Source organism: Electrophorus electricus, chromosome 18, assembly GCF_013358815.1.
Source record: "Electrophorus electricus isolate fEleEle1 chromosome 18, fEleEle1.pri, whole genome shotgun sequence".
NCBI classification, from domain to species: domain Eukaryota; kingdom Metazoa; phylum Chordata; class Actinopteri; order Gymnotiformes; family Gymnotidae; genus Electrophorus; species Electrophorus electricus.
The window spans coordinates 15,956,191-15,970,200 of record NC_049552.1 but is presented as its reverse complement, the minus strand read 5'-3'; the positions used below and the strand labels follow the sequence as shown (position 1 = coordinate 15,970,200).

Here is a 14,010-nt window from a genome sequence, read left to right as displayed (position 1 = left end):
TTTCGCCAGCGAACATATTTCACACGGAGCTTTAATTTCGTCATATATTGTACATCATTTACGTACTTGACTGACCTGCTCCGGCATCTGCTGGCGCTTCTTGTAACGATTCACGGTCGATGATATACGAGTTCTCCCAGCTGTGTCTGGGAGCGACATGCTCCATGCGGATGTTCCGTGAAGGCGGTGTGCTCTAGACAGCTTTAATTCAAACAAAGTGTTGGGAACAGCTTTAATTAAACAGCTGCGGGGCATTTCTCCGCTTACACGTCCACTATGTCGTTATTGTTTTTCTAAATATGATCAAATACTTCGGAAACAGTACACCCGAACAGTACACCTCGTTCTGCTGTCTACGTTGAGCTCTGCGGTATAAGGACACAGGTGTGTGGCACCTGCGCGGCCCTTTCCAGGTGTGTTGGGCTCCAGGGGCCTTTTAAAGCAAGACCTTTCCAGCATGGCGGGTAGATGCACACTGCTGAGGACACGCCATGCACTCAGATGTCTGCGCCTAGTAACGCGTGTCAGGACAGCGCTGCAGGGAACAGCACACACTGCTCCACAGCTGGGTGTTCCATCTTTGTCCCAGTCCTGTCGGTTCTCCACTACCCGCACGCCAGTCCCCGCAGGTAACACCGACACGAAGACATAACAGTAGAAGTACCAGTCTGATTCAGAATGGAAGTATTAATGTCGTCTTCTGTAAAGGTCCCAGCAGGTTGTCCACACGAAGTCACACCTGTGGAGAATTATGTTCCAGGCACATCGGAGAGGAGGTTACGTTATGCGGCTGGGTGCAGTACTTGAGGTGGAATTTGTTACTGTTTAATAATGTTCAAGCATGACGTACAGTTTGATAGCATTCAGCAAAGTTCCCATTAATTACTTTTATTTATTTTTCCAATAAACCAGACAGGATCTGTTTGTGATTCTGAGAGACTTCAGTGGATTGGTACAAGTTCTTGTCCCACATGATGAGGTAGTAACACAATCCTCTAAACTTCCATTTTACTGAACATCAGATCTGTCACATTTGATGACTGAGTACTGAAGGTCAGATCCGGCACGTTTAATGACTGATTACTGAATGTAAAATCTGTCACATCTGATGACTGATTCCTGTGTGTGAAGTCTCTCTGTGTCTTGGTCTAGACTCCCTGTGTTATGTCACTCCTACTTTAGTCCAAGCATGAACTGAGGAACACATTCTGTGGCCTGTCGGTGGAATCGGTCCTCATGGTCAAGGGAAGAGTCAAGCGTCGTCCAGAGGGCCAGGAGAACAAGGTCTGGTGTGGTCAGCGTTAGACCTGCTCAGTCTTAGAGTCAGAATCGACCCTTAGCAAATTCATGTGTTGTGCCGTTGGTAGTATGGCGTCTGCACAGTATTAAGCTGTTTGAGAAAATAATAAATACAACGGCGCTCATCCACTGAACTCTCACACAGATATTTGTGTGGTATGAGTGCAGCTGCACGTTTCAAGAGTTTGTGTCGCACCAATCACAGTTCCAGCAGAACACACAGCTGTGTGCGGAAAACGGAACTGATCATAAATAAAATTAAACATTGGGAAGTGCAATATTTGATAAGAATGCTTTCAGTGGTTTTCATCATAAACACAGATGTAATACAGGGACTCGCTTTCAGCATTCTGTAGCATAATGGTTCGTTTGAAAGAGGCTGTAATATATGTGAGTTTTCTTGAATTTCAGAACATGCCTACAGGAGAAATAGAAGTGTGTGCTGAGAGCGTGGAGGTGCTGAACACCTGCCGGACTCTGCCGTTTGAAATCAAAGACTTTGTCAAGGCAAGTTTGAGCAGATTTACAAAGGAGCACATGTCTGATCATCCTTAGAGCATTGTTTATATCCTTTTACTGTTATGGACTATTAGTTTTCAGTGTTTTATCATTATTATGCATTATTGCATTATGTGTGTGTAATATATATATATATATATATATATATATATATATATATATATATATATATATATAAAATTTTCATTTGGAGGTTGTGCCAACAGTCCTAATTAAAGGTGACATTCAACATGGCAAGACAAGGCTCAGACTTTAAAAAAAAAAAAAAAATTTAAACAAAAGAAAGTCCAGTTCTCATACCACAGTATGAAGTAGTTTCTGTAGTCCTTAGCCACAGATAATTATTGAAAAATCAAAACTTGTTGCATTGTAGTTTGTGGGAGGGGATTACAGCGTACGCACGGGTCTTTGTATTTTGTGGGAGGGGATTGTGGAAGGTGAAGCCTGTTTTTTTCCATTTGCTCTTGACAGAAGTCTGAAGCTATGCGGATGCAGTACAGGTACCTGGACCTTCGCTCGCCACAGATGCAGGCCAACCTACGCCTGCGCTCGCGCCTTGTGATGAAGATGAGGGAGTACCTCTGCTATCAGCATGGTACAACGAAACGCAGCCGTCTGTGCCTGAGTCACCGCTGGCTTTATAACGCGTGGTGTGTAACGAGTGTGTTTTCCTTCAGGATTTGTGGATGTGGAGACCCCCACCCTGTTTAAAACGAACTCCTGGGGTATGTCTCACCATTCACTCTGTCCAAATTCACTCTGAAAGGACAGATAACGTGTGTTATTGATCTTTCTGCTACAGTTGGAGCAGTTCAGCTGTGTACATGTATTTATTCAGACTATAGTCTTGCTGAGTGTACAGTTTTTTTATATATATATATTTATCTCCAAATATATCCAGTTCTTTTAAATATGAATTTACAGTTGTTTCTGGCCTGGATTTTTGTAGTGTGACTTATGCCAGGATTCTGGTTCTTTTATTTACCTTTATGGCACGGAGGAAGTTTTGGTTTTTTTTTCCCTCTGTTTTTTTTGTCGACATTGCGGTGCGCATACACACATACGGCTGTCCTTGTCCATCTCTCAGGGGGCCAGAGAATTCTTGGTGCCAAGCAGAGAAGCCGGGAAGTTTTACTGTTTGCCGCAGAGCCCACAGCAGTTCAAACAGCTCCTGATGGTGGCCGGTCTGGATCGGTGAGAACCGTCCTGCTCCATCGGCACCGATAACCCGAGCGACTTGGCGTTTGACGTCAAAGGCACCATTCACGTGTTTGGATTCAATATGAGCTGCCGTATACAGGTTATGGAAGTTTAACACGCGTGTCTGTGTGCTGTAATCCCAGATACTTTCAGTTGGCCCGCTGCTACAGAGATGAAGGCTCCAAGCCTGACCGGCAGCCTGAGTTCACACAGGTAAGAAGGGGGACGTTGAAACTGGTGCACTCTAGGCCCCGCCCCCGACCTCAATGCGTCCTGTGTGCGCACACAGGTGGACATCGAGATGTCGTTCGTGGAGCAGGGTGGGATCCGAGCTCTGGTCGAGGGCTTGCTGCAGTACTCCTGGCCCGAAGAGAAGGGATTCGTCACTACTCCCTTCCCGTGCGTGACGTACGAGCAGGCCATGCAGGACTACGGTGTGGACAAACCTGACACCAGGTTTGGAATGAAGGTAAACACACTGAGTCCTAGACCCTGTCCACGAAATACTACAGAATATTCCGCTCATAACCGCGCGTTAAAAACACACTGGTGTCGTTCTGACACACACCAGGAGGTTTTTTTTAGTTGTGTATTGCAGGCTTCTGTATTGTAAAGATCTGGATTGGGATTAGAAAATGATACTTGTGCGTTACTTGACTGCGTTAAAGTGCCCATGATGCCGAACAGATGAACAGATGTGTCCCTTCGTGTCTGACAAGTGTTCAGACATCACACTGCGGGACGAGTGACAAGGCACTTCTCTTTCCTGCATGTGTAGCTCACAGATGTCACGGAGATATTCCAGGACACGCGGATTGGCTGGATGAGGGACGCCGTCACCCAATCACACGGCTGTGTCCAGGCCATCCGTGTTCCGGAAGGATCTGTAAGTGGAAGATGAGAGAGCCCCCCCACTCTCTCCCTGTCCTCAAACGCCGAGTCATGCGCCAGGCCGGGCTGCTGAACACTGTTTAGCTGTGCCGTCCTGCTTCACTGTGGAGGTCTTGAAGCTGGGGCCGCACTGTCCTGACCGCACGGTCCTGAAAAGCCTCAAATGAAGGACAGAGAGTGATGAGGACCTAGAAGTTTCTCTCACAGAGTATTCCTCCTTTTTTATAGGCTTGGAAAACTTTTATTTAATTAATTTGTCTATTATATTATATATTATATGTCAGATGTATTACTATAATGTAATACATTTCTTTAAAAATATGACTGTATATTATATTTTTAAACTCTTTTTACATATTTACAGCATTTTTCCAGCACCACTTTTTTGTAAATCACTCAAGGACGTTTATAGAGTTAAGTGCCATTGTAAATTAATTCTGTTAGGCTGCATACATGTATTTGCATACCATCGTGCGTTTTGTAAATGAAACATGAACATATAACACGAGAACATTGGGTGAATCTGATTTGCATGTTGTGTTTGCATTTTCAGAAACATTTGAAGGGCAAAGACATGGAGTCACTGAAAAACACGGCCCAGACTCAGTTTACCCAGGCAAGATTACTCACCTCCCTCCCTCACGCGCTCTCTCTCTCTCTCTCTCTCTCCTTCTTACTCCTTCACTCTCTCTCTCTCTCTCTCTCTCTCTTGCTCCCCCACTGCTTCACTCCCTCTCTCTCACCCTCTTGCGCTCTCTCCTCTCTCTTGCTCCTTCACTCCCTCTCTCTCTCTCCTTCTCTCTTTTACTCCTTCACTCCCTCTCTCTCCTTCTCTCTCTCCCTCTCTCTCTCTCCTTCTCTCTTACTCCTTCACACTCTCTCTCCTTCTCTCTCTTGCTCCCCCACTCCTTCACTCCCTCTCTCTCACCCTCTTGTGCTCTCTCTCCTTCTCTCTTACTCCTTCACTCCCTCCCTCTCTCGCTCTCTCTCTTTCTCGCTCTCTCTCTCTCTCTCCTCTCCTTCTCTCTCTTGCTCCCTCCCTCCCTCCCTCCCTCCCTCTCTCTCCTTCTCTCTTACTCCTTCACTCCCTCTCTCTCCCTCTTTCTCTCTGCCTTCCTGTGCTCTTCTATCCTCCATCTCTCCCTCTCTCTCTCTCCCCCTTTCTCTTCCTCTCCTTCTCAGTTACAGCAACCTCACAGCACTTAAGATGCACGAAGCACCAGAGAAACAGACAGCCCTCATGAAATATTTATCCGAAAGGTAATCCATAAGGCGGGATGATGGCATGGTAAACGCGTCAGGAGTTGCATACTTACCCTGAGGCAAGGGTAGACCACACTCCAGGGCTACATCTCCACGGATACCACAGGCTAGAAAAGGGAACCATAAATCACACTTTTTCTCTCTCTCTGTTACACACAAACACACATGAATTCACACTCAAATGACAAATGTGCTTCAGTAATTTGTAGTCCATGGTGATTTTAGCCTGTTTTCTTGAATAATTAATTAATGGGTGAAAGTGATTTCTGCTCTTGTATAATTGTCTTTTGGTAATGAGTTGGTGGTGGTGAGGGGGAGCTTCATTAGGACCGCTGAGCGAGTGGCTCGTACCAAGTCCACTATTAAAGATTCACCTTCCCGCATGGTTTAGTCCAAGCCCTAATCTCACCCATCTGTTTCATCTTTTCAAGGTCTCTACGCTCACTGAAGCGTGTCAGAGTTCGAGCCCATGAGTTCTCGTAATCAGAGTCATATCTACTGTAGTGGGTTATTCCTGGACAGTTTATCTGACAGACTCCTGATTTGGGGAGGGGGTCTCCATATGCAATATTCTCTCAGTTATACCGTGACCCATGACCCAAAGTGTGACCAGCCTTGGCTCTGTTTGTTTGGGAAAGAGAGAATTCTGGAATATCTTTCTAAACTCATAGTAAAGGCTTTTCAACATTGAACTAAGCAATATTTTCTTAATAGTGATTCAGACTTGAGTAGGTGTGTAATGGATCCTATTCCTGTCAAGTGCGTGGTGTGCGTGACAGTAACCCTCTCAGAATTACAGTGTTGGTATATTGTGTATACCAAGTTGGCAGTAGATCCAGTATCATATCCGGACGCTGTTGTAATTGGAATTCTCCCAGTACACTGTTTAACGGCATCCGTTTTCTTTCCATTCTTTTCTTGGAATCACTGGAAGAAGGTAAACCACAAATCCTCAAGTCATCAGGAGAAGATAAAACAGGACTGTTAAAAGCAGAGTCTTAACCGTGTGTCTGATGCATGTTGTGGCTGTAAGGCCGTGATGTGGGACTCTGGTGGTTTCCTCATGCGTTGCCCCTGGCGATTCTGTCTGAAGAGAGTCACTCAGTGATCTTACTGTAGCATTTCATTTCTGAGACTTATGTCAGCTGGCTTGTTAACAAGCAAAAAAACGCACTTGCCTTCGGTTTCTCTCCGCAAAAAAGTGAGGTAGTTATGGATTAGTGAAAAGATGTTTGCTTTTCTGTTTTCCAACCAACATTTTGCGCTAATGCTAAGATTTCGGTTGAACAACCTTCATCGAGTGCATTTGAATAGCTCAGTTATGTTTCTGTATGTAATGTTTATGTATGCGTGTGTCTGTGTGCATGTATGTGCGTAGGCACGTGGCCTGTGCTGTGTCTGATAGTTCTGTTGCCTAATGTCTCTGCTCTTTGTGATATCTCTGCCCTGACTGACGTGTCTGATATCTCTTTGGTGTCTAAAGTGTTTGCTGTGTCTGATGTCTCTGTTGTAGGAGGTGGACACCATGGTAGTCAGGGAGGATGGTTCGCTCAAGTCTCCTCTCGGTCGCCTGCTGGCGCCCACGACCCGCCACCAGCTGCTGCGTGTGACCCGTGCCAACGCTGGCGATCTGCTCCTCCTCACCGCTGGAGCGCGCGAGCGGGTGGTGTGTATTGCCTGACTGACGCTGCAGTGGCGCACGCCGCACACACACAGACACACACACGTGGGCACGCACACACACACACACACACTCAGCTATGCTCCCATGCTATGCTTCTTTAGGTGTCAAAGAAACACATCATCTGGAAACAAGTGCAGAGGCTCGACTACAAATGCTAACTGCTAATGAAGAGATGGAGACTGTGTATGAATATTAGTGCTGATTCAAAGGCGCTCTCAACTACTACCACTTAACAGATCAGTTCAGCTGAGCCTTTCAACGGGTGCAGATGCCCCTCAGTGAGGCTCGGAACTTCAGAAATGACTTGTGAACGAGGGACCCTACGTAGGAAACTTGTGAACGAGGGACCCTACGTAGGAAACTTGTGAACGAGGGACCCTACGTAGCACACTTGCGAACGAGGGACCCTACGTAGCACACTTGCGAACGAGGGACCCTACGTAGCACACTTGCGAACGAGGGACCCTACGTAGCACACTTGCGAACGAGGGACCCTACGTAGCACACTTGCGAACGAGGGACCCTACGTAGCACACTTGCGAACGAGGGACCCTACGTAGCACACTTGCCAGTTTAGAGTAGCTAGGGATCGAACTATTGGGACTCCTAGTCTCAGCTCTCCCATTTCTGCTTAACAGCCCTGTTGCAAGCAACTACCTGTCCGTCATCTCAAAGATCCACCCACCAGCCAGGGCTGACGGCTCCATGTGAAGTCTCGCTGGAAAGTGAGTCTTGCTGTGGTCTGATCACTTTTCTTTGGAAACGGCCTGTTTCTTTGGGGTGTTTTCCTCGTAGCCGCGGGCAGTGCAGATGGTGTGCTTGGCGCCGGGGGACACACCAACCATGTGCCCAGGTCTGCGAGACAGCCGGGCATCTGTGGCAGACTCTCTGAACCGAGGCAGCAGGGAGAATTTTAATGTCTGAGCACAAGGCCTGCACTGAGCTGGCGAGCCGTTTTTTGTTTTTTGTTTTCTCCCTGCTGTTGTCTCTCATATATATATATATATATATATATATATATATATATATATATATATATATATATATATATATATATATATATATATATATATAAATATAAATAATATTATTTATTTATTTTTTGCTGAGTTCAAGCCACACAAAGAAACGTTTGTGTGTTTGGAAATGATATTTAATGGCTCTTGTCACATGACCTCACTTTGCTCTGAGGGGCGGGTATTTATAGTGGCATTTTCCCATGGTGTTTCTGGCGCGCTATGTGACGTTTCAGCTACATGCCATTACTATGTAAACAGAATCAGCATCAGTGATTATTTCAAAGTCCAATTCCCAAATCGCTAAAATGGCATCACAACAGAAATCAGTAATAACACATGTGGATACGGCGCTTGGTTTGGCTGAAGCTATTTTTACTGGGCATGTTCCAGTACAAATATTTTTCTGCTGTTTGAGCTGTTCTGTCCAAAGCCGCTCAGTGTAAATGTCTGACTGGCACTAAATCAGGAGAAGGCAAAGTTACCGAACATGGTGTATCGCATCTCTGTCTTCACTGTTGTCATAGCAGTGGCCACCAATCTGTGGTCACTGTGGTCTGGCTCCCAGCCGAGTTCTCTTCCTGCTTGTGTGAGATTCCCAAGCCAGGATTTAGGGTCCCGAGAAGGTACCGATTGACAAGACCAGGTGTGTTGGATGAGACTTGGAACTCTACGTGAATTTCCAGGAATGCTGTTGAAGTCGTGGAGGCAGGCGTGAGTTTTAGCCGCTGCCATTGACTTCCTGCTGCCTTGCTTCCCTCTTGCAGCGCCCCCTGCTGGGGAAACTGAGACTGCAGTGTGCCGAGCTGCTGGAGGGTCACGGCGTGCGCGTGCGCGATCCTGCCGTCTTCCACTTCCTCTGGGTGGTGGACTTCCCCCTGTTTTTGCCCAAAGAGGATGCCCCGGGGCAGCTGGAATCTGCCCACCACCCCTTCACCGCCCCGGTCCCCCAGGACGTCCCGCTGCTGTACTCAGAGCCCCACAAGGTCTGTGTCTTTCAGGACATTCAGGACTGTACGCTGTGCTCCTGTGACTAAAGTAAATACATATAAATAAATGATGATAAATATTCTCTTTTTCACATTCTTACAACTTTTATATTTGATTCAAACAGATCTTTTACACATACAGATACTATTATAATTTGAGTATGAAAAGTGCTTGCTAGTTCTGAGGTATTCTGTACGGTCTGTATGATTCTTATACGGTTTCACAGACCTTTCCATTTAAGAACTCGGTGTAATCATGACCTACTTTGAGTGGAGGGATACGTCCAGAATGGCAGCGACAGTCCCGTGCTGCGCTCTGCACATGAACTCCTTCTGTGTGGCTACTCCCTCTGAAACGCTGTGTCCCTCCCCCAGGTGCGCGGGCAACACTACGACCTGGTTCTGAACGGCTGCGAGGTGGGCGGAGGGTCCATCCGCATACACAACTCCGCCCAGCAGCGCTACATCCTGCAGAACGTCCTCAAAGTGAAGTATCACCGTCAGGAAGGAAAGCGAGGGCGTGCGCACGGGCTCTCGGGCGGCCAGACGCTTCCAGCGCTTTCCAGCACTCCATCATGAGTGCTTGTCTCACTTTAACGCTCTCTTTAGTCAGCTCGCAGCTCTGTCGCCGTGGTAACCCACTAGGCTATTTTTAAGGTTTTAACTGTGGGTTTAGTTGCTGGCAGGTGGGTAGAAGGAACATAAAGTCTAGGTGATGGTGATTTTTCTGTGTGTGTGTGTGGGTCTGCACAGAGGTCTGGTGAAGCTAGTCTCACATTCTCATTAAAGTGGGCCGCTGGCTATGTGCGGTTCTGATCCGTCACGGCCGTGCGAAGGCGCTCGGAGAGCCGTGTCGGAGCTTGAGTACCCGCCCCCTCCCCCGACACCTCAGCCTGAACACGGTGTCCTGTGTTACAGGAGGACGTAGTTCTCCTCACACATCTGCTGGAGGCTCTGGAGTGTGGAGCCCCTCCGCATGGGGGCATCGCGTTAGGTAAGCTTGCTCTGTCACCTGCTCCTCACCCACACCACACATCCATCAGTCGGGAGGGGGGGAGCTGAGTGAGCAGCCATGAGATCACAGCAGGGCCACCATGACTGAAAGGCTCTCTGAAGTTATCTGGTCACGTGGGCCGTCTTTGGTCACGCTCCCAGCTAAAACTGATTGTCCAGCAGAGATTGTTTGGCGGGGCTGTGACTGTCGGAGGAGCCGAGCAAGACGCCGCATGTGTGCCCTTCGGAAATGAGTCCGAAAGTCCTGCTGCAGCTGCTGGAGAAACGCAGCTCCAAACACGAGCGTTCCCGGTGTTCCCATTAACTCCTCTCCTCGCTCTCCTTCTCCAGGCCTGGACCGCCTGGTCTCCATTATCGTGGGTTCTCCCAGCATCAGAGATGTCATCGCCTTCCCCAAGTCCTTCCGAGGTCATGACCTCATGAGCAACGCCCCCGATTTCGTGGTGGAGGAGGAGCTGAAGCCGTATTGCATCTCAGTGGTTTGGCCCAGCGTTGAGGGCGCTGACAGAAGCCCTGCTCCGCCTCCTGAAGACTAAGGGAGCTAAGAGACTGTGGCAGGGTGGGTGTGGTCTCTGTCCCCTCCCCCTGATCACTGGAAACAGCTTCTGAGCAGACCTGTGTCATCCTCCTTGCTGTTCAGAACATTAAAGTCTGTCCGTTCAAACTGTCTGTGAGATTTTTTTTTTTCTCTCTCAAGGCACGTCTGGAGCCTATGGGAGACGAGAAACGCTCCCTCCAGCAGGGGTCACTGTTGTTCCATCAACGCGCTCCTCTTCCTCAGAGCTGAGCGAAAGGCTACAGTGTTTATGCACTTGCTGCTCACGCCACCTCAGCGCAGGGCTGCAATGGTCGCGGCCGCCTGCATGTCTCCGCGTATTCATCTCTCAGGATGTTCTTTCATGCAGCCCTGCGTGCTGGCCGAGAACGGCGAGCGCGGTGCTCGCGTTAATCTCGCTTTGTTAAACGAGCGGCGCGCCGGAGCCGTGAGGGGCCGGATTTCAGCGGCGACGCACGCCCACCCAAGCATGATGTGATATGATGCAGTTTGCCAACGTTGACACGCTCCAGCACAGATGTTCTCTGTCGATGTTCTACACATTCGCAACTGTGTGTGTGTGTGTGTGTGTGTGTGTGTGTGTGTGTGTGTGCGCGCCCACGCACACTCGTCTGTGCAACCCCTCCAGCCAGCGTGTGAGGAATGTCTCCCCAGCCTGGCATGGGGCGTTCGGGACATTCCCAGGGATCCCTATCAGTCTCTGTGGACCGGGATCACCCGACCCAGCAGGCAGGGTCCTTTATGTTGCGGGAGATTACCTAATAAAAATTTCTGTAATGAACTCTAAACTGGCAGCGAGCATTAAAAAAAAAATTGAATTAGGACCAACAGACCGGTGGTGACGGTTTGGAGTGGAGGGAATATTCACAGAAGTGTTTTAGACGCAGCTCGGCGCTCCCTGCTGCGTTCCCTCTCCAATGGGAGCACAACCACCTTCATTTATACCCACATTTAAAATGCCGAAAATAACCGTCAGTGCTTGAAACGCACGACAAGCTCGAGAAGTCACGTCAGCGCTTGTGAACTTTCCACATCGTAAACCACTGTGAATGGCAGAGGAGCTCGGAGAGGCGACACGCGATTATAGCGGACTCCAGCTGAGAGGCTTTCTTTGTGGTTTAACTTGTCTGTGTAAAATCTCCGTTTTGTAATCTGGGACCTTGCGTCTCGGCCTCTGTGATGGAGGCGCAGGATTTGTGGCTAATCAGGGATGTTGAGAGGGTATTGTCATCTGCTGTTCATTTATGAAGATATGACATTTTTTAAGCCCAAAAGATTCACACATTCACACTACATTCTGCTCAGAAAATCTGCAGTCGCCATGAACAAAACACATAATCGTTTCCACCGAGCTGAGGCTGAATCCGTTGACATTTGCCCCCCTGTCCTCGTTGTCAGTTTCACCACACCACTCTGGTCAAGTTTAGAAGCTGATTTTCATCTTCCCAACCTCTCTGCACTAGTCCAGTGTTGCTGCCACGCGTAGTGAGTCACACAGTAGCTGTGCAGGGGTGCACATGAAGCAGCGTGGGCTATGTCAGGGGTTCAGGGTAGCGATCGTATAGCACTTCAGAATAATGTCAAAACAAACAAACAAAAAGCTGGCCACTTCGAGTCCTGGGGAACATGATCAAAAAGCAGATGTATAAGGGGACAGGAGGACCTCGCTCAGAGATGGGCTCTGTGGTTATTAATTATCCATGAATCAGTTCACTGCGTGCAGGATCAAAGCTGAGAGTTCATGGCTGGAGCAGCACTGACAGTGACGTGTGCAGTGCTGGAAGTAACGCTATACTGTCTTTTCCAGTGACGTGTGCAGTGCTGGAAGTAACGCTTTACTGTCTTTTCTAGTGACGTATGCAGTGCTGGAAGTAATGCTATACTGTCTTTTCCAGTGACATGCAGTGCTGGAAGTAACGCTTTACTGTCTTTTCCAGTGATGTGTGCAGTGCTGGAAGTAATGCTTTACTGTCTTTTCCAGTGACATATGCAGTGCTGGAAGTAATGCTATACTGTCTTTTCCAGTGACGTGTGCAGTGCTGGAAGTAACGCTTTACTGTCTTTTCTAGTGACGTATGCAGTGCTGAAAGTAACGCTATACTGTCTTTTCCAGTGACGTATGCAGTGCTGGAAGTAACGCTTTACTGTCTTTTCTAGTGACGTATGCAGTGCTGGAAGTAACGCTTTACTGTCTTTTCCAGTGACGTGTGCAGTGCTGGAAGTAACGCTATACTGTCTTTTCCAGTGACATATGCAGTGCTGGAAGTAACGCTTTACTGTCTTTTCCAGTGACGTGTGCAGTGCTGGAAGTAACGCTTACTGTCTTTTCTAGTGACGTATGCAGTGCTGAAAGTAACGCTATACTGTCTTTTCCAGTGACGTATGCAGTGCTGGAAGTAACGCTATACTGTCTTTTCCAGTGACGTATGCAGTGCTGGAAGTAACGCTTTACTGTCTTTTCCAGTGATGTGTGCAGTTCTATCTGCAGCTGGCCAGGTGCCGGTCAGAAGTCAAAGCTGTTAGTGTTGATGTCATGCATTGATGTATTGTGTTTGAATAGCCAAACACAGTAAGGAAAGTTAATGTGCCATGTGACCTGGAGCTTTTTAGAGTGGCCAGCACACCAAGAGTACAAATCTAAGTCCTTGTGAGGGAAAGAACTTTTATCTGGCTTCACCCACTTCCTTTTCCTGTTGTTTCAACGGAGGATGCGCGGGGTTCGTGCACGTGAATCTGTTTGTTTTGAAAGTAGCTTTGCCAATATGGCCAGGCAGCTGTCAGAGAAAAGGCAAAGCATTGGCTGAGCGGTTCATGATCACATCATAATCATCTTTAGGCGGTAGCGGTGCAAATAGATACGCTGGATGCAGAAAACATCTGCACGCGCATTGCGTCATCTGTCTTTATTATTTAGTTAGTTTTGCCTTCAGCTATTACAGAGGCTGAAATGACTTAGGCCCCCTTACCTTACCATTTTCTAAAGATGCCAAAAACACGCAGGGCAAAGGTCACGTTTATGTAACACAACCCTTGGGCTCCAGCGGGTTTGTCCCTGGAAACAGCCTGGCTGGTTTATTTGGGACACACACTCACGGAGACTTTGAACTATTAGTAATTTCTGACGTTTGCATTCAAAAGGCTTTTAAATGCAACGGAATATCATTGATCCAGAGAACGAGTCCGTATTCAGGCTCACTGTTATTCTTTCAGATATGTAGGACATGTGTATCACAGATATTTCAGGCTGAAATTCAGCGCATGCTAGAAAAGTGGTAAATCTTTTAAAAGGGGGAATATTTTATGCGAGGCAGTAAAATTGGGCAAAGCTACTGACAATAAGACGACCGCCAGCGAATACCAATGACTATCAAAAGCATACTGAGTGGTGCTTAGCTAATTCCGCAAGACCATTCCGCCAAGTTTCACTGGACGCTTTGCAAATATTAAACGCGCTCCCGTTAATGTTCTACGCCTGTTGGATCTTTCATGAGGTCGGTAATATCCGAGGTTTTCCGAGGATGCCGGCACTAGTGCTGGGGTGAAACGCACTTCCAGCGGAACGGAGCGGGGGCTGCCACT

General features: G+C 47.7%; 1 protein-coding gene across 1 annotated transcript; it reads left to right on the top strand.

Moving 5' to 3' along the window:
* Positions 1 to 25: 25 nt before the first annotated feature.
* On the top strand, positions 26 to 10,539 carry dars2 (aspartyl-tRNA synthetase 2, mitochondrial). The gene is given in 18 exon segments (XM_027030256.2): positions 26 to 629; positions 709 to 808; positions 913 to 979; positions 1,183 to 1,284; positions 1,711 to 1,806; positions 2,290 to 2,413; positions 2,496 to 2,527; positions 2,529 to 2,543; positions 2,906 to 3,012; positions 3,162 to 3,231; positions 3,308 to 3,487; positions 3,797 to 3,904; positions 4,463 to 4,525; positions 6,686 to 6,838; positions 8,640 to 8,858; positions 9,237 to 9,347; positions 9,780 to 9,855; positions 10,206 to 10,539. Coding segments are annotated over 18 exon segments (2,001 nt in total). The 5' UTR covers positions 26 to 457; the 3' UTR covers positions 10,412 to 10,539.
* Positions 10,540 to 14,010: the final 3,471 nt, after the last annotated feature.